This window comes from Trametes versicolor, assembly GCF_000271585.1.
Source record: "Trametes versicolor FP-101664 SS1 unplaced genomic scaffold TRAVEscaffold_7, whole genome shotgun sequence".
NCBI classification, from domain to species: domain Eukaryota; kingdom Fungi; phylum Basidiomycota; class Agaricomycetes; order Polyporales; family Polyporaceae; genus Trametes; species Trametes versicolor.
In genome coordinates, this window is record NW_007360327.1 from 21,431 (window position 1) to 35,057 (window position 13,627).

General features: G+C 57.4%; 3 protein-coding genes across 3 annotated transcripts; 2 read left to right on the plus strand and 1 right to left on the minus strand.

The window, feature by feature from the left end:
* Nucleotides 1–3,942: 3,942 nt before the first annotated feature.
* On the plus strand, nucleotides 3,943–5,794 carry TRAVEDRAFT_72330 (uncharacterized protein; the record flags this gene model as incomplete). Its single annotated transcript, XM_008041250.1, has 4 exons — nucleotides 3,943–4,759; nucleotides 5,351–5,390; nucleotides 5,482–5,562; nucleotides 5,647–5,794. 4 exons carry the CDS (start codon nucleotides 3,943–3,945, stop codon nucleotides 5,792–5,794), a joined length of 1,086 nt encoding a protein of 361 aa, XP_008039441.1.
* A 1,247-nt stretch (nucleotides 5,795–7,041) lies between these two features.
* Nucleotides 7,042–7,986, plus strand: TRAVEDRAFT_125548 (NAD-P-binding protein; the record flags this gene model as incomplete). The annotated part of the gene is made up of 5 exons (XM_008041251.1): nucleotides 7,042–7,107; nucleotides 7,175–7,309; nucleotides 7,374–7,480; nucleotides 7,546–7,585; nucleotides 7,651–7,986. 5 exons carry the CDS (start codon nucleotides 7,042–7,044, stop codon nucleotides 7,984–7,986), a joined length of 684 nt encoding a protein of 227 aa, XP_008039442.1.
* Nucleotides 7,987–9,138: 1,152 nt separating this feature from the next.
* Nucleotides 9,139–10,608, minus strand: TRAVEDRAFT_48177 (uncharacterized protein; the record flags this gene model as incomplete). Its single annotated transcript, XM_008041052.1, has 2 exons — nucleotides 9,139–9,591; nucleotides 10,270–10,608. 2 exons carry the CDS (start codon nucleotides 10,606–10,608, stop codon nucleotides 9,139–9,141), a joined length of 792 nt encoding a protein of 263 aa, XP_008039243.1.
* Nucleotides 10,609–13,627: the final 3,019 nt, after the last annotated feature.

The following is a 13,627-nucleotide window of genomic DNA, read 5'->3' on the forward strand; positions in this document are numbered from 1 at the left end:
CCTGTGAGGTCTCCCAAGCCCCCGAGCAAGTGCAGGAGGCACACAAGAGACAGCGAGGCGACAGCAAGACGCAGGAGGCGAGTGACGAAGCCTAGCTCCGAGCCAAGGAGATCGAGGAAGCCTGAAGGGAAGCTCCTCCGCAAGTCCGCGGTGATGAGGTACTCCGGGATCCTGTGTGCAGCGTGGGGTACAGAGTATCGGGGAGCGTCGAGGAAAGGAAAGTGGGGCGTGTGACTGCAGAATTTTCCTTTGCATTGGGATGACGAGGAGACGATGTGGAGAAAGGGTGCGTGCCGGAAACCTCACGGGCAGTACAATGTTGGTATCAATGCCCATGCTGTCTCGTCAAGACACATTCGTCCGGTTTGCAGCTCGCTGCCGAGTGGTCGCTGGGACTCTGCGCGAACTGTCGTAGGTTCTGGAGCATTTAGTGCGCCTATGCATATGTCACAGTGAGAGCTGCGGGCCACAAGGCGGTTCTCCGGCACCAAGGCACCACAGGGAGAGCAGCAAAGCATTTTGGGCCACCAAGGAAACGTCTTCTGTGCAAGTCCGCATAGGGGGGGGAGGGTTCCTGGAGGTTACAGCAGAGGCCGAGCAGACACGAGAGACGGGTGTTGTTGCAACGTCAGAGGGTGGAATAGACCTAGTAAGGGTGGTTCCGGGGAGTCAAGCAGGTATGGGGGTCGCGTACGGGCACCATGGTCCTGGAGGGGGGTCGGTTGAAAAGCGCCAAGTGCCATTCATGCGAACTGCACTTAATTCAGAACTCAGCATAAAAACGAGATAAAGTGCCCTACGTACGCGATGAATGCATGTGTCGCGGCCCAGAGTTGCGATTTTGTGTCTAATACACTGTGCTTGTATCCGGGATTGACGGCGCGTCGCAAGATCCAAGGTAGACGCAAGCACGAGTGGGGCAGACGCGTACGTCGACGCTAGCTCAGGCGCGCGATCGTACCGGCAGCTCCTCATCAAGTGTCATATTGACTTGTAACCGGAAGAACACTTACAACATAACCAAGGACATAGGATGTCGCGGGCGAGACGTTCTTTCGCCGGGGTGAGAGGAGTTCGTGACCGAGCCAGAACGACGGTGGCGGTCGAGGACGAGGGGCACCGTCGACGTAAGCGCCCGTGCAACGCGCTCCGGGTTACTTATTATTAATCTAGGCACCCAGCTTGTAGTGCAGTGCACCGTGCACCGTGTCCATGGCGAACGCCGCAGATGATCGCAACATAAGACATGTACCATTCCAAATTACGAGTGCGCCATAATCGATGTAGATGCATATCAAAATCAAGGAATACTTACACCGACTTCGACTCGCCGTGCGTGCAGTAAAAGACGGGAAATCCACAACGCGACTCGGCGTGTAACATGGAGTAGGTTGCAATGAATGCATAATCACGATGCACTGTGGGTGGTACGTATGCATAAGTATCGTCCAGAGTTAGGTTCTAGTCCGTGTCCAGCGACAGCGACCGGCTATCTGAAGGCATCCGCGAGCTCTTCCGCAAGATCTACATCGAACGATGTACTCCGCGCTGGGGAACGTTGAGTTTGAAACGCATGCTTGCCACTGATATCATGGTGTCGGTGCGACGGAGACTGAACATGGGCTGGGGATGGCATGTCAACTATAACCTTTACACAAGTGCTCGCAGAAGACGTACGGGAAAGGGTGGGCGTCTCCTCGGGTTTACCATCGCTCGCTCAGCGAAGGCGAACGCTTCGCAAGAAATGGTCGGATATGCACCATGGCAGATTTCGGGGCAATCACATAACAGATGCCAGACTTGCTGGGTGTTATGCGGGAGAGGCCGTTGCTTTCATTGGTGGCGAGCTTATGGGCGGTGGCGGCATTGCATAACGGGCGACTGGATGGGCGTGGTGTGTACTCTAAAAGCGTGGCGTTAACAGAGCGTGTGTGCATCATCGAGCGACGTACGAGTTAGTGCAGGGGCAATATTCTGTTCAGGCATCTCCAAGTTGTTGCGTTTAGATGGTTGGTGGCGAGTGTCGAATGTCAAGTGCAGCTGCCTCGCGCAGAGGAGGTACTTGTACTAGGGGCTATGCCTCATGTCCAGGAAGTCCCACGGACGGTATACTTTCCCTTTCCGTATCTCGATTCGGACGTGCAGCTCTCCCAAAATCTGCCCTACGCAGCTAGAGCCTGGAGGAGGTATTGCGGTGCAACGTATCGAGATTCCCGTATAGCATAGCAACCGCGTGGAGCGTGAGTCACCACAAGCGGTGAGCCTTATGACGCAAGGCCCGTCTGCTGCTTGTACGGAGCCGCGTAGCTACAAGAGAAGGCATCAGTCGTGCATGGGGGTTCAGGAACCGACTCGAACCACACTCACGAGGGGCATTGGCCCGAATTCCGGTCCTGAATAGGCTAGGAACAGCGCCTGAACTGGTCTCCTGTTACCAGACTGGTTCAGGTCCTGAATCCCGGTTAGTAAATTTACTTATCGGATAACAACTCACATTAGAGTGGCGCTTTGTTCGCCATTGTCTGGATTCCTAGCCTGTCTCCGGTCCTGAACAGGAGACCAGTTCGGGTCATATTCCTAACCTATTCAGGACCAGAATACGGGCCAATGCCCCTCGTGACTCACCTTGTATTTCACCACTAGCGAGACTTCTGTTTATTTGTTTGCTTCCCAATTTTACATTTTCGACCTGGACGGACGCACATACTTCCCTATGGTTCCGATATGGACACAGCATTCGCGAGTCAAGCGGTTTGCGTGCGCAATTTTGAATAGCACAGATCCAGAACAGGCAATCGAAGTACAAGCTGGCAGTGCCCATCTAGTCTCCGAATACGCCTTTAAGACGAGGTCCGAGGATACGAGTCCGTGCGTATATCACATGGAGAAATCCAGACAAAAGACAAGCATGACTCATGGTCGCGGTGAGCGGTGAAGCTGGAATGGAGAGTCGCGAAGCCGAATCGGAGCCGAGCGACGTGGGCGCCAAAGTTGGACGGCGTCGGCGCGGGCACGAGGCTCTTGCGCGCCTCTCAGCCGTTCTTCTCTTCCTCCAACAACGCGGCAGACTATTCGAGACGATATCCATGTCGACCGTCGGAGACCCGTGTAGAGTCTATCCTAGCAGCTCGGATGCTCTCACTTGCAGGCTGAGCAACATCGTGGAACTTCTCGCGGGAGCACGAAGACCGAAGACTGCCAGGAGATGCGCCCGAACCACACACAGCCAGCGGCCGCCGGGCGCCCGCACGTTGCTGTCCATATATCACGGTGCTGACATGTTACTTCTTCTGTGTGTCTGACTTGTTGCTGAAAAAATGTTACAAGCAGCAGAGAGTACAGCACTCAAGGATCTGGATTCAGAGGCAGTCCTAGCACGCGGAACTTCATCTTCGCCGAGTGAACCACCTTTGGTCCCAGTTTCCTCGCTCTTTCGTCGTGTTACACGTAAACCTTCCTCATCTGGAGAACAGAGCGGTCCAGATATCCGGTGTCGACCGCGGTTGCGCGAGCACTACCCAAAGCTGCCTTATTTGCCTTAATTCAAGGCCAACTAACGCTTCCAACACGGTGCAGGGACCGCTTTTGTGGTTGGACCGCGGATCATGCCGTTTAGGTACCCCCGCGCGCAGGTCCTGGATTTGGCGTCCAAGCGCACTCTGCCATCCGCCGGACAGGTACAGCGTTCTCACCATCCGACTACGACTTACCGCCGCCGCTGCGCCCGTTCTCCAGAGCATCGCCTCCCCAGTGGGTCCAAGCACGCCGCAAGAATGGAGCTCCGAACTTGGCTTTCCCCGTGGCTCAATAAGAAGACATGCGGACCCATCGCGCTCCTTCAGACACGCACACAGTTCCCGGGTGGTGGATCGATTGGTCGGTTACCAACAGCAGGCATTCGTCTCTACCGCCCCTTCTTCTCTCCTTCCTCCTCCGCACAACATGGCCCGACGGTGTGAATGCAACGTCACCGTCGTCCGAGGACCCGTTCACTCACTCTACTACCCCGTCCGCCTCCCGACCGACCGCCCCGCCATCCTCGACGACCCGTCACTCTCGTACCGCACCAAGGTCCTCTTTGCCCTCTTTCCGGAAACGCCCCTCATCGTCACTCTATTCCCCAAGCGCGCCCGCTCCGGTGTTGCCGCCGCCCTTCTCGCCCTATGGCCACTCTTCGTCGTCGCCCGCGAGGCCTTCGTGCAGTGGGAATACCTCACACTTGGCTGGGCCCTCTTGCACGCGGCTCTTCCCAACGACGCTGGATATAACGTCCCTTTCATAGACGTGATGCGCGTGGGCGCCGTCGGTGGCATGATGATCCAGGTCGTCTCCCTCGGCATCTTCGTTCTGTTCCCCGTCCTCGTGCGTGTGGCGCTCCGCGTACCACAATGGCAAGAGCCGCAAGGGCGCGGAAGCGGTCTACAGGGGACGGGGAACAGGCCTATAGTCAAGTTCAACGTGGTCCAGCACTTAGTCGCCGCCGTATTCATGGCGCCCTCGGAGATGGCGGGCGCGGCGATGGCGGGAGCTTGGGGCACGCTCATCCTGAAGCACAGTATGGTCGACGCGTCCTTCTTGATGGATACCACGCACGCCGTCCGTGCCGGCGTCGTTGGGGCCGTCGTACTGTGGGTCCCGCAGGTACTCTGGTACCTGCTGAACGTGTACTTCGTGTGGCGGGACACAAAGAAGGCGGACGCTCAAGCTGCGCACCCGGACATCGGGGCAATCGAGAATGCTATTCCTCAATGCACGGAAGGTAAGCCTTCTGTTTCAAAGGAGGTGGTTGGTTATGACATTTGATGAAAAACGAACTTTTCGTCTACGGACTGTTACTTACTCTACTATACCAATCTACTTTTTACTCCGTTATACCCATTCGTTGCACGTGTGCTGTCTCTCCGTATTCTTCCTGTTGTACGGGTTTTCCTTTCAGAGGAACGAAGGTAAGTGCCTCGTGTATTATTGAGGGCGCAGATGGTTAACATTCTCTTTGGTAGTGTAAGTTGCTCATGCGTTGGTACCTGCGACGTGTCGCAGTCCCGCAACAAATCAACCCACCGCTTGAGGAGTCTTCCAAACCTGCAAATAATATCTTTCAATTTATCTGATGTCACTATCGTCTCTTTCGTTGTCGTGGGCGCGTCCCGTGGGATATGTATCGTCGAAGCCAGCATCGCAGACTATGCGTCCCTGGAGGTACGCTGGTACACGCCGGCTTGCCGGTGCCGCACTGACGCCCTTCTGTCCACACAGAGCGCAGAAAAAGATGTCGCTGCCAATGGCAAGGTGGACTTCCTCATTCACTACGCCGCCCGTGTGGCTGACTGACGTAACTTTCTATGCATAGCCCGAGCACGGACGCTCTCGACGCAGGCTTCATCGGAGTGGTGCGTCTGCATTCCTTCCTACCCATTCTCCCGCCGCTCATCTCCCAAGCCCCAATTCAACTTAAGATTAACGCGTTTCCCGTCGCCCCAGTATCGCCGTCTTTTTTAATTCCCTGCTCGCCGCCCCGACGAAGAAGATCGTCATGATCGGCACGTCCACACCACTGACACCGTAGGCGACCTGAGTAAGTCGATTCTCTGCTTCTCGAGTCCGCTGACTCAGTGATGACTTTGTGTGCGACAGGTGACCTTGCAGTGGCGAAGGCATGCTCCCGGAGATTGCGAAAGAGTCCACCACGCCTACGGTCGAGACTCCCAGGCAGTCCGTCCAGGTGCAGGTGCAGGTCGTCGACCGGCGCAGGTCCTCGGACACCGGTGGCTTCCTGCCTCACCTTCGTGCGTGATCCGTGGGCGTGCTTCACACCACGCTTTGTGCAGCATAGTAAAACCAAAATTAATCAAAGCTCACCGCTCACTTGCGCGAATATTCAGGGGGGTTGTAATTTTGCAATACTACTTGAGGCCCCGCTGAGGGTGTCACACGAAGGTTTGCCGGTTTAAACTGACAGCAATATCGATAAGACAGACAATCCAGCGACTCGACAGTCTCGATAAGCTTGCAGGTTTTAAATCAGCCCTGACGGCGCAGACGTCCTCGGATACTTCCGATCAATACGAACGAACCGTAGTACACCGATCGGAGACCCACTGGCAGGTAGGTGCCTCCGTATGGTTTCGTACAGAAGCCAAATGCTGACTTTGCCTTTGTCAGTACGCGTTGTGGCCTCCCAGGCTTTCCATCGCCGTTGGGCTCCTCATGATCAAGTTCCCTGGTACTTGCTGAACGTGTACTTCGTGCCGCGATCGTCCGCGGTGGCGAGTACCTAAGCCGCGCATCCGCCGAACGCTAAGCAACCTGTCGAGAAGGCCGCCCCTCACTTCGCGGCGCGGACGGTAAGCCTGCTGGTGTCACGGACACGGTGTATCATGAACTTGGCTCGATCATGCACGGTGAGGTATGGATCCTGATTTTGTTGTTCTTGGGACTTCTGACTCATACGGAAGCCAGGATTTGCATTACCTTTGTCAGTATGCAGTGCGCCCTCCCACACATCACTCGCGCGAAGACCTTCCTTCATCGCCGTTTTGGGACATGATCCTCGGCAACCGCTTGACTCAGGCTGTGTCTCTCACGGAATCCATATTGGGAACGTACCATCAATAAACGAACCGAGGCGCAAGGCACTATGCTGCAATACCCGCCATCGGCGTCCCTATGCACTAAGATCCACGTTTTGGCCTTGAGCACACCGCGGCGAACCAACCCGTCTATGTGGACGTCATGTCTCGCTCATGGCCGCTAACCGAGCACCGACCACTGGGTTGCGATACGGGCGAAGAGGCCCTCAGTCAGCGTAGTAAGTCTTCTCGCCGCTTGCTACCTCGGAACCCCGCGGAGGGATGTACCAGTACGTACTGACGCGTTTCCTGGCACAGTCCGCCGCTGTGGCTCGTGGTTCACGGTAGGAACGCGCCTCAGGAGGATGTGCTATAAAATGCACCGCGCAAGCACCATAATTTCCGCACCGATCCAACACAACGCTCGGCCCACCTCGCACTACAACCCCATTCTTTCGAAACCTCTGACACCATGACCGTTTCTTACGCAGTTGTCGGCGCGTCCCGTGGAATTGGACTCGAATACGTCCGCCAGCTGGTTCGTCGTAAAATCGCTCCCGGTCGTCGCACTCAGAATGCTCACTAGCACTGCGCCTCCCATACAGGCCACCCGCCCGGACACGATCGTCTTTGCGATCGTCCGCAACAAGAAAGGCAGCTTCCACCTCACTGCCGCTATTGCGAACTTCAAGAACGTACACGTCTTCGAAGCCGACGTCGTGGACCACGCGTCTCTGGAGGTGCACCAGGCTCCTCCTCTACCCGCTGAGCTCATGGTAGCCTGACACTTTACTCGAAACCCAGCGTGCTGCGAAGGAAGTCGCCGCTATCAGCGGTGGGAAGCTGGACGTCCTCATCCACAACGCCGGCCGCATGAGCGGGCAGGCCGTCTGGATGGGTTTCAAGGACTAGTAAGCGGGTCACCCGACCACACAGCACATTCTCCGCTCCCCGCTGACACAATCTCTCTACACAGCCCGAACATGGACGCGCTCGACGCAGACTGCATTGAAGCGGTACGTCCCCTTACCCTCTTCCTCCAGTGACCCGATTCCCCTACTGACGCTCCGCGCCCCAACAGTACAAGATCAACGCCCTCGGCGTCGTCCACGGCATCGCCGCCTTCCTTCCTCTCCTACGCGCCGGCCCGACGAAGAAGATCGCCGTGCTCGGCACAGACGGCGCTATCCCGAACACCGTGTACGCCCTCGGCCTCCCGGACCTGTGCGCATACTCGATGTCCAAGGCCGCGAGCATGCTGGCCACCGCGAAGTGGGCCTTGCAGCTCAAGGACGAGGGCTTCATCGTCGTCACGCTCGCGCCTGGGCTTGTCGACACCACCGACACGGTCGGCACGTCGGGTACGCGTATTGTTCCTTCGGCACGGTTTCTAGGGGGTACCTTTTTGACTGTGTGACGTCCGACAGGCGACCCGGCGGTGAAGAAGATCCTGCAGGACATCGACAAGAACCACCCGGCGTTCGTGCTGGAGACCCCAGCGCAGTCCGTCAAGTCCCAGCTGCAGATCGTCGACGGTCTCAAGCTGTCGGACAACGGCGGCCACTTCCGTTCCCACAAGGGAAATGCGGTGTGAGTGCTCCTGGGGCTGCTTTTAACAATAGCCTTGTACTACGCGGTGTACGTCCGTCGAAATGAGTTCCTATTGAGTTGAGAGATCATGTACTATTACAATGAAACCCCAGTTTATCGCTATGGCCTCATTGGGTTCTACGTCCGATAGATGCAAGCCAGCAGCTCACGTTTCGTACGGGGCCACCTATTCCGTGAGGTGTTTCACGCTCGAGCTAAATGTTCGACGAAACACTGTCCGAACGATGCACGGGCCGTGAAGTCCTAGGTGGCCCATCCACTCGCTACGACCCCAGTATGCTAACGTGTGCACGGGTTGGCATCGCGACGTCGTACCTGCTGGTTACTGCACTCCATGTCGCTGGAATAAGAGGATGTGAACACCTCAAGATATCGATATTGTATTTTATTAGCTCCGTGCTTCAAGCGCCAGTACAAGACAAGAGGTGGCAGCTTCGCTCGCGTATCAGCATGAGCCTTGTGCATCGGACGATGCGTATCCGTGACAGAATAAGCACCGTGTCTACCGAACATCCAGACACCCCAGCTCGCGGGAACGACGCCAGGACCGCCGGATGGATCGGGATATCGCGCGATATAAGGGTGGCAGCTACAAGAGGCGGGAGGCGATAGACCAGATACCGACACCTATACCCTCAGCCATATACCCGACGACAGCACCAACATGAGCCAGTATAGCCTCTCAACATGCGACCCTCTGCAGAAGGCGAAAGGTACGTTTATGACGCAACCCTCGCACCGGTACAACTCGATACTGAGGCTCAGCTCAGCGGATCGCAAGGACGTGCGTCGCGCGCCACATGTAACGGGGTCTGTCAGCACCGTGCTCTTCGAGACTGGGACTATCGACACCTTTCCCCGTTCTCCGAGCCGTAGAGACACCAGACGCTCTACGCAAGGACGCAACGTGTTCAAGACACTCCCGCCTGCGCCGTGGAGACCTACCAGTGGCAGTATCTCAGAGAAGGCCGATGAGCACAACACGACGCGTGAGTACATTCGCTCCCAGGCTATTTCCTCCGTCTATCAGGCAGTTCTGACACGCACCTGGATATCCAGCAACGAGGGATAGGTTTGGGGCGGAGGTGGTGTTCGGCGGGCCTGTCTTCGACAGCCCGTGCCACTCGCGCGCGAGCACCATGGACGAGTCTGCAGCTCTACTGGTGCAAAGCCAGATAGAGCAGGCGTTGTCTTCTGGGATATCCCGCACAGACATACCAAAGCGCTGCAGGAAGCGACCATCGCCCCTGGGCGCACTGTCGAGTGCGAAGGACCCGGCCCCAGAGACCTTGGACCAGTTGACTCCGGTGGCGACCCCGGCATCGCCATCCGCAAAGTTTGCGCGTGCGTTCGGGGTGTTATTCAGAACCAGGCGGTAGTCCATGCGTATTGCGATGTTGTATTCCCGATACTTGCGAAGTGGGTCAATATGTATATCGTATCGTTTCTCTGGTGTTACCTGTTTTGCTTCAAGAACACCTAATTAGCCTGCTGAGAGTATCTACTAGACAGTACCCACAGCGCTAATATCTCTATCTCAGTGCATGAGAATACGAACAATCAAAGAATGATACTGCAACCGGGACCGGTCAGCTCGAAAGCGCTCGTACCCACATGGTTGTGGCGTACAGGACACCGAGAACCTCCAATCACTCATATCGCATATTCCATTGTTAATGTTATATCTCATACATATCTCGGGGACTCTTCGATCACAACCTTATAGTCCTACTTGGGAATCAGTCCTGAGTCCCATTCTGTCTATGAATACGTGGAGACCGCATGGCCGGGTTGGGGCACGGGCTACCCGTTGAAAGCACAACGAAAGGTGAGTACATCGCTCTGTTCCGACGCGCGGGCGGGGGCGCATAAGTTATCGCGACTGCACTGGACGCGCGCGGGCGCCGCTGTTGCGTCCCAGCAAGGAGTGCGGGAGGGCGATGCTCGCGTACCGTACGCGCGGTCTTGCACGTCGCGCGGTCTTTGCCCGCCCTCTGGTGTAATCGTTGGCGGCGTGTCGAAGCAACGTGGGAGGAGGGAGACTGGCGAGTTTGACGATGTGTCGTGCATGCGCAATCAATTTACTTACCTGGTGTTTCCCCAGCAGCGCGGATGATGCGACAGACACATGTCGAGGCGGTAGCCACTTTGCCCAGAGCTGCCTCCCGGCGCGAGGGACGTTGATCTCGGGCGTGGGGGGTTCTTCGGGCGTCGCGGGGAATGTTTGGGCATCGGATGCGGGGGTGTCGTCATCGGTGGGGATTGGAGTGGGCTCGTGCTCTTGGCCTTCCGGCGGGATGAGGATGTTAGGAGTGGCGGCGTCGCCGTCGACAGTGGGCTCGGGCTCGACCTCCATCGGAGCAACTTCTGCGGCAACGGCAGTGGGTGCGGCTTCCCAAGGGTCAACATCTGAATATTCGACTTGCATCGCCGGCTCCTCCGACGTAGGCTTGGGCTGTGTGACTTTTGCCGCCTCAGCCGGCACAGAGGACGCCTCAATCTCAACCACGTGCGGGCACCTACTCCCTCTCGCATCCAATCCACCTCTCCACGCGCTCCGCCTCTCCCTCAACCATCCGCGCCAGCTCGCGCTGCGCCGCGCGCATGCCCACATGGCCGCGGCTCTCCGCCGCATCGAGTGCGCCGAGAACGTAGCTCAGCTCCTCGTACGCATATAGGAACGCATTTGTGAGCGTGTGGTGACGGTGATGCGTGCGCGGGTCTCGGTTTGCGTGCGGGGGACTCGTAGTCGACCATGGTTGGGAGCATGAACGCGGCCTTGGCGGCGAGGAGGTCCGTGCGGGTGTTGGGTTGGTGAGCGGTGGGAGCACGTCCTGCTTCTGCTTCTCCGCGACGGGGACTTCGGCGGGGGTGGGCCCGGGGGACAGGATGGAGATGGTGGTGACAGGGGCGAGGAAAGACGCCACGGGGCAGGGGATGTCCGCGAAGGTGGAGGTTGAGGGGCGTGCAAGGTTGTTCGGACTTGGTGGGTTGGATGCGGCTGCGAGGAGCGGTGCTCGCCCGACGGGGGTTGAGAGTCGACGAGTCTGAGTCCATCACAGTGCGCACGAAGTAATGGTACACATGTAAGGTGAACACCGGCGGTACTCCACTGTTGTCATGGCTCTCAGTGGTTTGCATTAAGTATTACGAAAGACTTGATAAGAACCTCGTGAGTATCCCACAAACAAAATGACTGCACACACCTCTTCCTTCTCTCGTGTGCACATTTGTGTCGACAAGGACGCAGGTGCGCTATTCCTTAGGCGTGAAGATCTGCCGAGGAGACGGCTCGCCGCGACCTACAAAATCGTCCGCTGCAATCGTGCGTCGCAATGATCGTAGCAGGCGTGCCCACGAGCGCGCCCACAAAACGGCCTGGCCGTCCGACGCGGCAGGGCAGCGGTACAATTATCTTCGGCTTTCGTGCCCTTGCTGAGAGCTGTCGAAGGCAACCTGCTCGGAATACGTCAAGACTCGACCTTTCAGAATCATAGAGCTCACAGTTTAGTTTACGAGAGCCTTGCTTACGTCGTTCGCAGGCAGAGTCGACTTTATATAGGCACCCAACTCCCGCTTCTTACCGCGACGTCGCGGAGACACAGATTCAGCGGGTGCAATTGTAGGATCGACGGAATCAAGGACGGGGACGCTAAGGCCTGCATTCTCATAGCTGTCGGGTGATAGGACGCGCCGGGACAGTGCTGGCATACGAAACAGCAGAGACGACTCGGATTTCGCCCGCGGATCATGCCAAAACGTGGGGAGTGTTCATGAGCCGGTTCATGAACCTTTACGCTCCATTCTGAGAGGGACGCAGCGAGGTGTGCGGGCGCGAAGTCGAATTCAACGGCCGGTATAGGTGCCCGTCTGGCGGCGACCCTTGGCCAACGTTGCAACGTCGGAGGTAGGAGGGCTTCGGCAGCTTCGTTGGCGCAGAGAAAGGTCCTCTGCTGGGCCTGCATGCGTTGGAGACGTCACCACGGGTGCAGTGGAGTGGACGTGTAAGGCGGCATGGCTCTGGGGCGCAGGACGCGCGCGGGGCACGCGCGTCCATAGTTGCGAGCTCAGTTGAGCCATGAAATCGACTCGACTCGGAATACTTTCTTCTCAGATCGTGACGACGAGCAGGGGCGTGTACGCACTGGCGCATGAACTGCGCGATTCCATTTTGGGCGGCACACGGCTCAGCGCGTGCGCAAAGTCGAGTTCAACGGCGGGGTCACGGCTCGCCTGAGAATACTACATAGTCAGCGCATTTCACACGCTTCCAGGGTGGGGGGCGCACCTGATGTGCACCCAAAACAAACTTCTTGCAAGGCACAAAGGGAGGCAGAAGAGCGTAAAGTCCGCGGAGCGAGGTGCTTGGCGGTGTCAGCCCGAGCGTCCATCCCACTACGCCGCGGGGTAGCGTCGACGGCGTCGGACGCACTTCGTGATGAAAGAGGGCTGTTGTAGACGGCCACGGCGGTGTGCTGGCCAAACGGGATGTTGATATGGCGCAGGACGGAGACGGCGCAGGCACTGGATGTGAGATGTGTTGGCCGAAGATGGCCTTGCGAGTGTGTGATGCGGCACCGGAGCTCAGAGTCTGGACCAGAGCATGAGGTCGTGCCCGTCGCATGGCGTCGTGTGGGTACTATTGACGAGCGGCGTCGACGTCGTTGCGGGTTGCGGGTCGATCCTGTGTGTAAATGCTGGGGAGCACCTGCGCGATGCAGGGGGATTTATGCGTTGTTTTTGCGCGCGGGTGGCCTATAATCAAGAAGTTGTGAGCGTAGTTCATGTCGACACAGGGCGCCAGTGCACAGACCGCAAGATATGTATGCTGTGGACCTTGGCGTCAAGCTTTGGGACATTAGAACGCACGCCATGTCGCCCGGGGCAGGTTGGAAGTAGGCGGAGTGCTCCGTGCACAGAGAACGCCGTGGTGGGCGCAGGACATGTGCGGCAGCTTGGCATGTCCCAAGTCGAGTGCCATTTCCTTGCGTGTAGCGTGTGGTAGGAGAACCTCGCGTGGCGCGTGGGGGTGACACATGCTGAAGGCCATATGGCCGGAGGCAGCTGTTTCGAAGATTGTGAGCGCAGTTCAGATCTGCACAGGGTGGAACCTGACCGGGACCTTCAGCAATAGTGTAGTGCTATCGAACGTACCACGCAAATGCCTCACGGAGCCACAAGATGATTACAGGAATGGTAAGCACGCCGATTCCGCAAATGACACGGTACTCGCAGCTCCGACAGGAACATTCCACGTGCCATGGCGTTGTTGATGAGCGCAAGCATTCAATCTCCTGCGCACCCTGGCCCTGTGGGGTTTTTGCACCTGATGTACCTGGAGATGTCAACGTCGAACGTAGTACACCGCTAGGTCGTAGTCAGTAGGAGGCTCATGTGAGTGTGCGCGCACCTGTAGCGTCTTGGTGCCCGTTCAACAGCGGACGTCA